General features: G+C 34.6%; 1 protein-coding gene and 2 long non-coding RNA genes across 3 annotated transcripts; all 3 read right to left on the reverse strand.

Annotated features, from left to right (window-relative positions):
• Nucleotides 1–8,378: 8,378 nt before the first annotated feature.
• Nucleotides 8,379–9,207, reverse strand: LOC144999736 (uncharacterized). The gene is made up of 3 exons (XR_013660986.1): nucleotides 9,147–9,207; nucleotides 8,813–8,894; nucleotides 8,379–8,713 (listed from the first exon to the last, which is right to left on the reverse strand). It is a non-coding gene; the product is annotated as an uncharacterized LOC144999736 (long non-coding RNA).
• Nucleotides 9,208–9,744: 537 nt separating this feature from the next.
• LOC145000054 (uncharacterized) lies at nucleotides 9,745–10,311 on the reverse strand. Its single transcript, XR_013661103.1, has 3 exons — nucleotides 10,124–10,311; nucleotides 9,940–10,043; nucleotides 9,745–9,862 (listed from the first exon to the last, which is right to left on the reverse strand). It is a non-coding gene; the product is annotated as an uncharacterized LOC145000054 (long non-coding RNA).
• Nucleotides 10,312–10,446: 135 nt separating this feature from the next.
• On the reverse strand, nucleotides 10,447–11,474 carry LOC145002704 (serine/threonine-protein kinase TOR-like). The gene is made up of 5 exons (XM_078961919.1): nucleotides 11,186–11,474; nucleotides 11,000–11,099; nucleotides 10,730–10,912; nucleotides 10,549–10,641; nucleotides 10,447–10,497 (listed from the first exon to the last, which is right to left on the reverse strand). Exons 1-5 carry the CDS (start codon nucleotides 11,326–11,328, stop codon nucleotides 10,447–10,449), a joined length of 570 nt encoding a protein of 189 aa, XP_078818045.1. The 5' UTR covers nucleotides 11,329–11,474.
• Between the last annotated feature and the right edge of the window lie 3,791 nt (nucleotides 11,475–15,265).

Consider the following 15,265-nt stretch of genomic DNA (forward strand, 5'->3'; position numbering starts at 1 on the left):
TACCAGCTATTACACTCAGTTTAGCCCTAGGAACCGGTAATCCTTATAATAGTCGGTTACCCCAGCTGGCTCGTCCTTATCACCCTCCATTAACCTCCCTGTCACCCACTCCTCCTCTATAAAAACCCTTTTTTACCCTCCATCGAAGCAAAACTCTAAAATGGCATCTTCAAGCTTAGTGGGAAGCAGGAGCAATATCCGATCACGATGGAAAGAATTAAGGGCAACATGCTTTTGTGAAGACCCCATTAGTAAGTGGACATCATGTAGGCCAATAAGCCCTGGCAGGAGGTTCATCGGTTGCCCTAATTTTTGGGTAAGTATCCATTAATCCTCTTTAATTACATCTCAAATCTCTTCCAATTAGGTTTTATTTCCTATATAACAGGATGAGGAAAAAGATTGCAAGTATTTTTCTTGGGTCAATCCCCCATTACCAAATAACTGGTATAGAAACATGTTGATGAATTTTCAAAATAATGGCATTCAAGTAGACAATGAATTCGTGGAAGACGCTGTGGATTTTCACAAAAATAGCATTCAAGAGGTTCCTGTACAAGGTGAAGGTGAAAAATAGAAGATTGGGTTTTTCTTTTGTGTTTGTTGGTGATTGTGTAGATTATGTTGAAGTAGCTTTAAGTTGTTGTAAAAATTTTAAATGACAATTGGATGTAAGTTGTATGTTGTTGAATGAAAAATTGGTTTATGGATACCAACTGTTTGAGCAATGTACAATAGTACGTGTATGATGTGAGCAAATGAATGATGTTTTTCAATATAACATAATGACCAAAATGGATGTAACTTATACATCAACAAAACATACCAAAATCAACCATAGTGTTAACAATGCAGCCATATTGTATATTGTTTACAAAAGAAAGGGCATATTAACAAATTTACCAAAAAGGGCTTCCTAACATATGTTCCCAAATAGCCCATATAACTGCTTAAATCCTAACCAATCTAATCCAAACTAATAGGTTTTTCTGGAGCCATTCCTATTCCTTTCTTGTCAACCACAATTTTCTTCAACATGTTTTCAGTGATCCTTTCCGAAGGTTTTCTTGTTCTAACCCTGAATTGAGTTCAAATCCTAACTTGAGTATCATCAACTCCCTCTTCATCATCCTCAGATCCATCTTCATCAATTTCTACCTATGATTCTTTAACTCCATCTTCATAGTCACTCTCCTCCTTGTTTTCATCATTGTCCTCCTGTGTTTCTGGTACATGTTCACTCACAAAAGGCACATCCTGGCATGGAAAAAAAACAAGTTAGTTATGTTATTGAAAAGCAAAATTCACTCTCAACATTCTCAAAAATACCTTTGCAGCTTGTTTGGATTGGTGAAGAAAAACATCAAATCCTTTATGTTGTGATTGGATGATATTAAGAAACAAAAGGATCTCTGCTTCACTGTATTTTAACTCTCTAAGGTAACTCAAATCATGCAGTATTTGATCCAGATCAACCATATCAAGACCATCATCTTCATCATCAATCTTAACATCTGCTTCCTATGTTTCTGGTACATGTTCACTGTCAACAGTAGGTGTTGTTTGGGTGACAAATTGACTCTCAACATTAGGTGTTGTTTGGGTGACAAATTGAATCTCAATCCTAGGTTCTTTTTTCCCAGAACTTTCACCTTCTTTATAAACATTGGTAGACCCTCTTCCACTACTTCTACCCCCTCTTCTACTACCTCTTCCACCTCTCCCACCACCTCTTCCACCACCTTTCCCAAGTCTCTTGCAATTGGTCAATTCTGGATTCAACCTTGGCCTTCCTATTTTCTTCTTAGGCTGTGTTGGTTTGACTGAGGGATTATTGCAAGACACTTTATTGTGCCCCATTAGCATACAATTATGACATTGGACAGTGTCACACCCCGAAAATCAAAGGCGGAAACATTTCCGGGGTGGACTCCACGTTGTGTATCAAATCCAATGTAAATAGTAATCACAGTAAACAACCAATACATTACATATATATATATATATATATATATATATATATATATATGAAAGTTTACATTTGTTTCAAAAGTAAAGTTATACAAGATATACATATGCATCCTATTAACAAAAGTTGAGACGAGTCTTCTGAACACTCCGTCTTCACCAAAAGATATCGTCGGGTACCTGTCTAACTTGGACCTGAGAATACAAGCGGTTTGAAAATCAGCATAAAGCTGATGAGTTCATAAGCGGTTTTGTTTTATGAAAATGTATCGGTTTCCTTTAGTTTTCCGAAAAGGTTTGTTATCCAAGAAAATCCCATATTTTCTTATGTAAAGTTAGTTTAGTTATCATTTGTTACCAATTCGATTATGTGATGTATTTTACCCCAGGAAAATCCCATATTTTCCTAAATACAAGATTTAATAACATAGAGTATAGTTTAATACACAAAACTATATATTGAAAATCATGGGATCACTATCCCGAACGAGATATAAGATAGTTCGATACTAATGAAAATACAGATTTAAGACCATGGGACTACCATCCCGGACTAGACACAAAATAATTTGATATATATGAAAATATAGATTGGGAACCATGGGATCACTATCCCGGACAAGATATAGATTTAAACCATGGGGTTATCATCCCGTACTTGATACAGATCGAATCATGGGGTTACTATCCCGAAATAAATATAGATTGAAAACCATGGGATCACTATCCCATACAAGATATAGGTGTAAACCATGGGATTACTATCCCGTAATAGTTATAGATTCAAAACCATGGGATTACTATCCCGAATTAGATATGAAATACCATAATATACACGAACTGTAGATAGAAAGTAGTTTGATAACCTTGGGACTAACATCCCGAACTAATTACAATATAGTTTGATATACTAAGAAATATAAATTGAAAACCATGGGATTACTATCCCGTACCAGACATAAGATTATTTGATAAAACCATGGGATCACTATCCCGAACGAAATATAGATTTTAAAACCCAAGCTGTGAATAAACTTATATTAATACATGTTGTGAGTCGGGTAACCATACTAATACGACAACGAGACCTCCTTGACGCTTGTCAGACGTCGAATGATATCCAGAAATTTGTCACCCCAGGCGTGCCCGCCTAACTGTAGCTAGCAGTTAAGGTGTGGGATTGTCAGTCCCGAATATATCTATTCACAAATTCCTCGCTCTTCCTCCAGGAGACTCTGGTTACACTTCCGGGGAGGATTTACTAATCATCCATAAAGGGTAGTGACTATCTCACAAACTAGTACTAAACTATTCACAGGGTTCTCATACGGTATCAACATACAGAAGATTATGAAACGTAGTACATCGAATATAGATACATACAATGAAACTATCTGACAATACATTCAAATGATACGGAGATAAACTGAATCAGACATAGTTTATCTAATAAGTTTATATAGATATCAGTATATGATAGAACGAACAGTAAAGAACCCTAAATTATTCCCATAATAATTTGATTAGTTTGGTTATTTCCTTAACTAAAATTCATTTAGTTGTAGTTGATAAATCATTCTTTATGCTCAGCATAATACATAAGGAGTAAAAGTGTTTATAAGTTTGCCAGATATTATTTGAAACACATCAATGTTATGATTTGAAAACAGTTATAGTTTGCTTGTATTCCCCCCTGAAAACATTGAAAAACACAGAAAAGGGCGTAGGGGTATGAATTCACCGGACGAGAATGTGACGATTTCGGATGTTAAACGTTGGTCTGGGGCTTGCAAACGCACGCAGTTCCTAAGTATAATGTAAAGATTCACATTTGTATCTAATTAGGACTTAGATTGATTATTTGATAGGGACAATTGCTTCTAGTCGCGAAAACACCCCGATACAAGTGTTTGGAGGGAGGGGGTGACGTTTAAGGACATGTAGTGATGCGAGGGACTTGGGATTTGAGTTTACTCCCCAAGAGTAAACTCCCTAATGATGTTTACGGCCTAAACACCCATTCCCCATGAGTTTACGGCCGTAAACTCATGGTGGGGTGGTTTATGGTGCAAATTGGACTTCAAACACTTAGGGGAATTTTTCTAGGTTTGGTTCAAAGTCTTGGAATGGATTTTTAACATCAAAATGACTTATTTATGGGAGTTTACGGCCTAGCATGGACTCCTGGCCGTAAACTCCTAAATACCTGTCACACCCCGCTAAAGCGGAAACACGAGGCGTGGCAATACAAAGGGTTTCATAGCAAAAGTTTAAAGACAACAGCAACCATAGTATTAAAAACCATTACAAATTTAAAACGGGTTTGAACAACTTTTAAAAGAAATTACAATGAAAATAGAAATACAACACATGCGAGTGCTCCTAAAATTGAGGTGTCCCTAAGTGCCACTTACTCGATGATTCCTGAAAAAGCATGTAAAACGAGCATCAACTATAAAAATAGTTGGTGAGTACTCACAAGTTTAACAAAATAATATTGGTTCATGAGTTGAAATCAAAGTTTTGATAAAAGTTTCCAATAATAAAAGTATATTGCTAGGAGTAAATAAGTTTGTAAACACAGTTCGTTGTTATCATGAGAAATAAAGTATATTGCCCGAATAAGATGCAACATTCATATTTTCATGGAAGATAAAGTTCGTTACTCAAACGAGTAAACAAGTTTCATTGCTAAAATGAGCTGCCAATTTCGTTGCTACAAGGAGCAAACAATTTCATTGCTAAAACATATATATAAGTTTCCAGTAGTAAAAGTTCGTTGTTGTAATGAGAAATAGAGTCCATTGCTATAATGAGAAGCAAAGTTCATTGCTATAATGAAAAAACAAAGTTTATTGCTATAATGAGAAACAAGTTTCGTTGCTAAAATAAGTATTCAAGTTTCATTGCTAAAATAAGTATACAAGTGTCATTGCTAACATGGGAATACAAGTTTCGTATGTGTATAAAGAATAGTACGTGCATCAAGTTTCCATTCATGAGTTCACAACCCAAGCCTAATGACCGAATCGTGCCCTATTGACTACTATGTGTATCGCAAACATAGTGTATAAAATGGTAAAATGCACTCAAGCGAATCGTGCGAGTGAGGAGTTGTCTACCTCCTGATAGCATTATCCATAATAACCATAGGCTCAAAAGAGTTAATGAGTTGTGTCTAGAGATTCCAGGGACTTAACCGCGATACAATCCTCATGAATTAAAGTAACATACGCATACATACAAAATATAGCAACCAAGTTTCATACAAGTCAAAATAAATGCAACAAACATAAAAATAGTTTAGGACATGCTTTTCCACTCCAAAACATTTAAAAACATAAAATAGGGGATTGGTGAATACTCACAATATGCAAAATATAGTAATCAAGTTTATGTGAGTCAATTAAATATAACGAACATAAATAGTTTAGGACATGCTTTTCCACCCCAAAACATTTAAAAATCGTAAATAGGGGATTGGTGAATACTCACAATGTGCATTGAGATGATGCAAATGGTGCCTTGACTATGCTCCACTCGTATCACTATCGATTCCTACAATAATGGTATTCGCTAGTGAGTCTCTAATCGAAATCTAACACTAGTATACATGGTACTACAATAGAATTATGCCAATATTGTGTCAAAATTTAATATCGATAAGTTACAAACATTTTTCTGTGGAAATTAAGTTTCAAAGAATCAATTGTTATATAACAATTTAAGTGGAAAATTTCCATTATTGAAATGTTAATATTTAACATTTCAGAGGTGTTCCAATGATTAAATATTCAAAACTAAATCAATTTAATTCTAAAATATCCCAAACTTTGCATTTCAGTTTTAATTGAAGTCAAAGACCTCAAGATAAATTTTCTTGAATTTTTGATTTGTCTAACTATTTTTCACCATTTTAGTTTCTTGAATAACCATAAATTCATGAAAAATAGCAATGAGTTAAGAAAATTCCCCAAACTTTTTATATTACTGTTATTAAATATTACTAAGCTGGAAAAAATATAAAAATGGATTTCCAAGCTGTTTAATTATATTTTATGATTTTTGAGCATTTATTCCAATAAAAATTGAAATAAATAGAAAATAGTTTCCAAAATTACCCAAACTTTTTATTTAACTGTTATTATACATAACTAGGCTGGAAAAATATAAAAGATATTTTTCAGTGGGTATTTCTATTTTTCCTTGTTTTATTTCTTTAATTAATCATTAATTGAAGAAATAATATTAAACAGTTAAAATAAATTACCAAAAAATTTTGTAACATCATTTACAGTATAGATAACCTGTGAAAAATATCAAAAGTGGTTTTCATAATGTATAATATGGTTTTGGGTATTTATGTGTATTTAAGTGTATTTAAGTGTAATTAACTTTAGAAAATAAGAAAAAAATAGTTTACAGTGGAGAAAAATCCTCAAAATTTTTATGTAACCTCCTACTGTACAATATGATGTTCTGGTAAATTTTCATGAATTTTGGATAATCAGAACTATTTTTCCTATTTTTAGACCATTATAATTACCAAAAAATGGGAAAAATAGTAAGACATGATGAAAAATCTTGAAATTATTTTCTTGAGTTACCCATCACAGATAAGGTATGCAAAAATTGTTAGATACAATTTTCACACTCTTTAAAGTGGTTTTATGATTTATTATACCCTAACAAAAGAAAAATCGGAAATCATATCAAACAGCAACAAAAATTGATGAAATTTGGTGAGGGGTCATTATTCACCATAATGATCATCCATGAATTTAGTCCGGATTTATTGACCTCTGGAAGTATTTTTTTGTGATTTATGCCCATGGTTTTAGCAATAATTTTAATAAATTAAAGAAATAATAAAAGCTCTTGAAATTTTCCAGATTATCACATGCATGTTAGGGCTTTCAAAAGGAAAAATATTCAAAATTTATTCAGAAGGGAAATGGGGGTAATGTATCCGAACAAGTTAAGAAATGTTGCATGCAACGGTGCATGAGATGTAAATGTGGCTAAAGTTCATGAATTTGTGTAGTCTATTCAGTGAGGTTTTAAGCCACGAAATTTCAGCCATCATTCACTAGATATGTTAAGTTTCTAAATTATTTTTCCTCAGATTTATGGTTGGGTTTAGGGCCATTGATCATGCAAGGTAAAAATGGTGATCACAGAAAAAGAGCTGTTTGCGCAACCATTTTGTAAAAATTGCCAAAAATCGGATATTTAATATTTTACAGTTAGACCAGTTGTTTTTGAAAGTTAACTCAAAATATTATATTTCAGAAAATGATTCACGAAATTTTGTTAAGAAATTAGTGAGATATGACAGTTTAAAGTCAAGTAAAGAAATCTGGCAGATTGCATGCATGATGATTGGTTAGAAAAGTGAGTTTTCATCATTTCCTTGAGTAAATCTTTTGAAATATTTTAAAAGATATCATGATAAACTTATATTCTAGTTATGTTTCCAGAGATAAAAAGATTAAAACTTATCAAAATGTATACATTCATTTATGAACAAAAATTTGTTTCTAAAAAACTCTTAACTTGAGTTTGATGTTTTAATCCTTAAAATCGCTTTTTGCACTAAGATCATGAACATGCAACCTTGTTTATCATACATGCATGGTGTTAAAACACATCCATGATGTTCTAAAAAAACCATTTTAACACAAAGAAAACAAGTTTGAAGAAGATGAAGAAGGACAAAGTGGAAAAAAAAAGCAAAATTTGAAGGAAAAGTGAAGTAGAAATCGATTTTACCTTCAAGAATACCACAAGATGATGAAGATTTCGAGTTTGAGGAGTGTTCTTGGGTTTGTTTTCTGGAAAATTTCTTGGTTCTTAGAGGGAGGAAGAGAGAATGGTGTGGTGTTTGGAGAGAAAAAGTAGAGAGAAGGTAGAGAGAGTTTTCTAGAGAGAGAAACACTACTAGAAAAACAGCCTTTTACGACGCTCATTGCGCGTCGTAAAAGGCTCAGATGACGCGCAAATGCGCGTCAAGGAAGGCCTTGTCATAAAGAGAGACGACGCGCATTTACGACGCTCATTTACGACGCACAATTACGACGCGCATTTACGACACGCAATGCGTATCAAGGAAGGCCCTGTCATAAAGGAAGATGACACGCATTCACATGTCGTAACCTTACGACGCGCGTGTTAATGACACGGAATGCGTATCAAGAAAGCCCCTGTCAAGAAAGGCCATGTCATAAATGAAGATGACACACATTTTTGCGTATCATAATTTTAAATGTTTAAAAAAATATATTATTTATAGATTTACTAATTCTCAAATTAAATAATACATTAAAAATCTCATAATACAAAATAAAATACCATAAATAACAAAGATAATTCATTTCACTAATATGTCAAATACAAATAATTATTCCAATAGTGAGTAAATGTTATAAAAAAAATGAACTCATTTATATACAATTGCATTATCTAGCTTACTATGTGCCAACAACTCTCTGTGTTTACTTTTTGCTTGAGTCTCGTTTCCTCCAAAACTTCTAGCCATGCCAAAATATGATATCTTAAATTCATCAAGTCCTTGGCGTGAAGTCTTAGATAGAAGCTTAACTGCAATCTCCAATCCTTCTAGCAGACCCTAAAGATCATTATTGGCCATGTAGCAGGATCAACCTGCAATCTCTTTTCTACCTTCTTATTACTTGCAAGCATCTTCTACCTGTTTGACCAAGATTGTGCCTTCAGTAGCAACATGCTGCATTGCGTCAAAAAGATAAAAACAGATGACAACAAATGCAAATAACTGCATTCTACTTTAAAAAACAAAATAGAATCCAACTCCTAAATCACAAACCTGTTTAAACATACTAGAGACAGGATCCAATCCATGGGGTATTTTTGGAAAATAGTCTGAACATTCTTGACAAATCATCAACCTACAAGTGAAGGGTAGAAAGGGAAGAAACAAATGTTCACAACTAGTAAGAAATCTAAACACTAGAAGTTTCACAGTGATTGTTGATTCCTATAAACTCAAATGTGAGTTGAGAGGCTTGTTCACAACCACTAAGAAATACTAAGTAGAAAGAAACAAGCCCTTAATCCAGTAAGCTATATATGAGTGTTTCTTGCAACATAAACATTTTCATGAAAATGATATAGACAAATAAGAGTGATGATATTGATACCTTAACTACGCCATTGGTGAAAGAAATTTTAATTGGTTGATAGCAATACTTGACCTCTGAACAAATAAACAAAGGATCACATCATAATTAGCTCAATGAAGTAATTCTTATACATTGTCTCTACCAAAAGATTCATCATGGAAACATTTTTGTTGGAAATAACTAAACAAAAACCGATTTAGTATCATTAACCTGTTGGAAAAAGTAAAACCATGATTAAGTTATAAAATTTCGTGTTTAAATAATATATATATATATATATATATATATATATATATATATATATATATATATATATATATATATATATATATTTAATGCCTGATGAACTTTGGGTTGTTTGTGAACATCTTCATAAGGATCATTCTCCATATCACTCAAAGGATCACTAATAACCTCCACAGGAGGCTGTCAGATTGACTTTGGTGCTGCTACACTTGCAACAATTAAAGGTCTACGCCTTTGTAATCGCCCCTCAATCTCATCAAATTCCTTGTGCTGAAAGTGAAATTAATGTAAAACATGTATACATTTATAGAATGCAACACGTGATTTTTTGTAAGAAATTAAGTAATGGTTACAAAATACAAACCCGCAAGCGATGCTTTATAAGAAGTTTGTGAATTAATGGGATGAAAATGGTAAAGTCCTCCCCAAGTGCATGTGCCAAACAACAGAGTGCATCAACAACATCCTTTCTTAGCTCATCGTTTTTTCTACATGCATGAAAAATGTTTTAAAAGAAAATAAAATTAAAAGTGAAAAGGAATTCATGTTGGGAGAGTCAAATTACATTATTTCCCTTTGACACATGTGCATTGTACAAAGAATTATAGGAACATATCTCCTGAATTCATCTTTCAGGGCTATACAAATTTGTTCAACTAGGTGCAGGATCTGATCAGAAAGTCAAATTACATTATTTCCCTTTGACACATGTGCATTGTACAAAAACAGATAGTAAAAGCACACTTTACCGGGGGTCCATGAACATAACGATTGGCTATTGGGAGACTGAATGATGACCATAATTCTGATATTAAAGAAAGCAGCTCGGGTAGATACTTGCGAATGTGCGGAAATAGCAACCAAGAATGGTTAATGATGACGTGGCGTTTAAGGAGTTAGTTTTTTTGTAATTGTACAAAGTTAAATACAATCCTACCTGGCGCACAATTGAAACAAGAGTTCCAAGCTTCCAAGTTATGAACTCCTTGAGAGTATCTTCACACGTACAGATAGTGTGAAAGAAGTCTAGTAAAACCTTTGGCAAGTAAGGCACACAGCCAAGACCCATTGACTAAAAAACGATATTAGAAAAATCAAAGAAGAGGAAAAAAGAATCTACAATCTGCAATTATATAATAAATATGTATATTATGTGTTCTTTAAGTCAACGAACCTTGAAAATAAACATGAGAGAGCCAACGACTTTTTGATGATAACTAGAAAGATAAGGGTCTCTAAGTATCCGAATTAAAGAACTGATAGCAACCTGCAAGTGTAGTAAATGCAAATTAGACTAAAGGAGTAAAGGTAAGACTTCTTTTTTATTTTTACTTTTTGATAAAAAAAAACTTTACAGTGGAGAAATAATCTTCTGATGTTGCAAATGATGGCCAAAAATCCATTGGCAACTCATCACTAGACTGGATATGTGGGCCTGTATCATTGGTTGCATGGGTCCCATCACCCAGAGGCCCTTGCAAGCTTTGTTGATTACGCTTATGAACATGAGGATCCAAAGCACCCATTATTCCAAGAACCTGATCATTCATTGTTAACAAAGATTTTTTCCAGCATGAATCTATGTACATAACATCATAGAAACCATAAAAGGGTCAAAAACATACCATAAGAACTTCACTCCTTGTAGACCATGCCAGCTCACTATTCAACAATTTTAAAAGTAAGCCCAACTGTGGGTACTCATTATATGGAGCTATCACATAACTACAAACAAAAACCAATCGATTTTTGTAAAAAGGGTAAACTACATTGCAGTGTCACTTGTAATATTGGTAAAGATGAATACATACCCTGTGCTCTGTACAACCTGACCAAGAGTTGCAACAACAACCTCACGTTTAGTAGCAGCAGCTCCATCCAATAAAGCTTCAACAATTCTTGGCATAATTTCAGGGATATATTCTCTCATAAGCTTGAATATGCATATTAGCATTAGACACTATTATATTTATGTTGAGATCCGTTGTAGTGGTCAGCCGTAATTGAGATGCAACACTTGGAGCATTGACATCATTTTAGTACATGTACATTGAAACCAAACAAGAAGACATTAAACAAGTAGAAAGAAAGAGAAAAGAGACCCCTTCAGAAATTTATCACTAAAACATATTTGAAAAATTCTAGAGAAAGAGATAACCTACCTTAAGACACCATCAACAGGTTCAACAAGAGGCTCCCAAGCTTCATGTTTATCATTATATGATATGGCGGCCAATGAGAAGCAAACAGTGGCATTGAGGTAATCAGGCCTGCTATGGAGACTAAATCCAATATTGCTCAATGATATGTTAGATAATGGTTTCATCTGCAATTCCAAACATATAAAATAATTCAGATCCTAGTTATCAATGTGGAGGATAACACTAAACCATTTATAAATATCCAGGGGGAGCCTGAGGCAGCCACAAAGATATACTTTCAGCTCCTTTATGTTTCTTTATTTTCTCGACAAGTTGAAAACGAACAGTAGCTTTAAAAGGCTCATCTTTTTCAAGAACTATGCATGTGTTTGGAGGCTCATATCCTGTAACAACAATATCACCATACAGCAATATCAACAAGATACTTTTGGTAGATGCTCCACCTATGAAGTCCAACAGCTCTTCAACTTTGCTTGCATGCTCTAAATAGAATATTCTAGGTCTTAAATACCCATTACTCATGTTCCATACGACTGCATAATAAGAGGAATATCTATTAAGAATACAGGTTAACAGTTTGTTTTCTTTCTGACAGGGCCAATTCGGTGGTGGATCCTCCTTCACTATCTTTTATGCTTTTACTACCTTCCCCCCTCTTTTAACGGTATAAATGGGGGGTATATTTGTAATTACACTCTCCAAGACTAAGTAAAATTATCTTCTGTACATAATTTGGCATGTTTTGAGGCCAAATAGTTATGAAGTCAATATCGAACACCTAAAACTCGATACCCTCCAAAATCATTATCACACGCACAAAAAATAGACACTTTTACCCCTCTACTCAAGAATGTACCCCAACATTCTTGCTTTCAAGGCATAAACCAAATCTTGGTCAAATCTTTTTCCTGATTTTTTTTTCTTTTTTAAAATTTAAAGACAATGAAGAAGGGCCCGTTTGCAGGTTGGATGTTGTGAAGTTCTTATGCTTGAATTCGGAGGTGTCAATTCCATTCCAAGTGTTTTTAGTAGAAAATGTCTTTCCTGAAAAACCCAAAAAATAAAATAAATAAATAAATAAACTTTCTTTAATCTTTTTGGTTTTTAGCTTGTTTAATTACAGGAAAAGTAAAGAAAAACTATTCTTTTTTTTTTTGGCAATTTTGTAGTTTAATCACTTATGCTTTGTTTTTTCCAATCAAACCATAAAAGTTCCACACATTTTTTTTTCAAATTAACCACTTTAACCTTATATAATAAATCAAAATGTCTTTCAACTTTTATTGTTTGATTCGAAAAATAAAGTATTAGTTGGTTAAAATTTAAAACTGCTAAAAATATAATGTTTTTTTTAATATAACTTACCCTTTTATTGATGTGACAGGAAGTAATTTAAGTGGAAGATTAACGTATGACAAGGGAAAAAACATAAAATGGTTAATGGACTTACACTTTCTGAATATTGTGGGCTTGGAATCCCTGCATCCATTGATCTAAACAATGGAGTTACTTGAAGTGGAGAATTAAATTCTGAATTTGGCAATGCAACATCATTCTTGAATTCATCACAAGATTGTAAAATATCTGTAATTCAAAAAATATATATATATTTCTCATTATTATCAATATGATGTTAATTATAGGTAAAATTACAAAAAAGGACATAGTTTAACTTGATTGATTCCCTCATCAGATGTTATCATATTTACATCACCAACAGCTCACGTTCTTCTTTCTGACGATCTTTTAAACGAGAGCTTTGTATCCCTGGTAACAAGGACTTAGGCACCCTGCCAGATACCGACATTAAATGGGGCTTTAGGTCGCACCCGATTAAGTTACCGTAACCCGGCGGGAACATTTCTAACTTTTTGAAATAAACACTTTTGGGTTAATTTCATGAATTCCAAAGGGGTTTGGACACTCATTAAATTATAATAAACATATAAGTTTAAATAATTTAACCCAAAGTGAACACGGAACGAATTGGATAACGACGAATTTTTCAGGTAGAACGGGTTTTGGCGATGAACAACTTCGGGTTGTTACATTATCCCCCCGTTAGAGGGAATTTTGTCCCGAAATTCAAAGAATAAGATATAAATCATGAATTGGAATGAGTCACGAATGGGTTTGTTGCCTCAGATCTTCACTTTCTCAAGTGGAATCAGGTCTCTGCTGGGCGTTCTAGTGAATTCTCACTTATCGGAATGTGTCTTTGTTTCGTACCTTGACTCTCTCTCAATCTATGATCTTAATTGATTCTCCCATGGAGGTTCCAACCCTGAACGACTTCGGTTTCCTCAAAGGAATCACTAGGGTTTCGTTGGGTAGATGGTTCTAAGGATTCGAGACATGATGTACTGGATAGATGTTACCGGTTCTGAAGGCATCCGAAATCTGAAGATTGTAGAATCGATTTCCACGAAGATCTCAAAAGGTCTGAGGTGGGACTAAACTAGACGTTCGAAAGAAATTCTCGGGAATACTTCGGGATAGATATTTAGAAGAAAGAGCTACTAACTTCCCATTTCTCAATGATCACAGAAACGAGGGAGGTGTGGTAATTCATATCGGGAAAAACTTTTGAGTTTTAAAGCATGAAACAATACGAAGGTTTGATGCCGAAGATCATGAGAGTCGGGTCGGGGAAACGATCTAGACAGGCGACCCTTTCGAAACCAAGATGACAACATGAATGAGGCTCAGTCATTCCATGTTAAACATAGCATCAAAGCATTTCGTGAAAAGTTTCCCATTTAATCGAATGGAATAGAATAGTCCTCTGGACTGAGGATTTAATCTATAGGTACGAAGTTTAGTGTTCTCTATCTCACTGGTTAGTTGTCTCGATGGTACACATTTCGATTACGTACGAAGGATTGAGCTTAGAAAATGTTTGAATAGATAGATAACAAGTTTCCCTCTTTGTACTGGAATCGAAAAGAGTTGCAGGTATAAGAATTATCAAAGAGAAGTATACCTGCGGCAACAGAGGGATCAGTGGTTGTAGCTGCTTTGGGACAATTTCTTTTGAAGTGCCCTGATTCACCACAATTGTAGCAGGATGGACTGATTCCCGCTCCGGATGATTGGTTCGTTGATTTGGCTGGTTTTTTGCAGGTTCGAGCAAGATGGCCCTTTTTGCTACAGTTGTCACAGATCCTTTCGCGACATGGACCAGGGGTACGGTGATGGTAGTTGCACTTACTACACCAAGGGAGGGTACCAGTGTATCCACTGGTGGGAGTTTGGGCTATGGAACCGACAGCTGAAACAGCAACAGGGGCAGTAGCAGCATGGACTGCTACTGTTTGTTGTTTCTTAGAAGACCCTTGCGTACTCGGGGCCTTCCGCTTGTTCCAAGATTTCTTTTTGTTTCCGTCTCCACTGGAGACTGGCTCGGGGGTAGTAGCTTTCTCATCAGAGTTGTCTTCGTGATCGATCAAGATTTTCACAAGACATTTAGCGCTGTCGTAGGTGTCTGGCTTCGCAGCCAAGACATTCCCTTTGGTTGGCTGGGTCAATCCCCAGATGAATCTCTCGATCTTTTTACTCTCCGGGGTAACCATTCCCGGACAGAGTAATGCCAGGTCATCGAATCTTGAGGTATAAGCGGCTATGTTGGAATCCTTCATCTTAAGGTACTAGAGTTCGTGTTCTAGCTTCTGTATTTCGCCCCGAGGGCAATACCCTGCAAGCAGAATCTCCTTCATAGCTTCCCAACCC

Source organism: Lactuca saligna, chromosome 6, assembly GCF_052625555.1.
Source record: "Lactuca saligna cultivar CGN05327 chromosome 6, ASM5262555v1, whole genome shotgun sequence".
Lineage (NCBI taxonomy): Eukaryota > Viridiplantae > Streptophyta > Magnoliopsida > Asterales > Asteraceae > Lactuca > Lactuca saligna.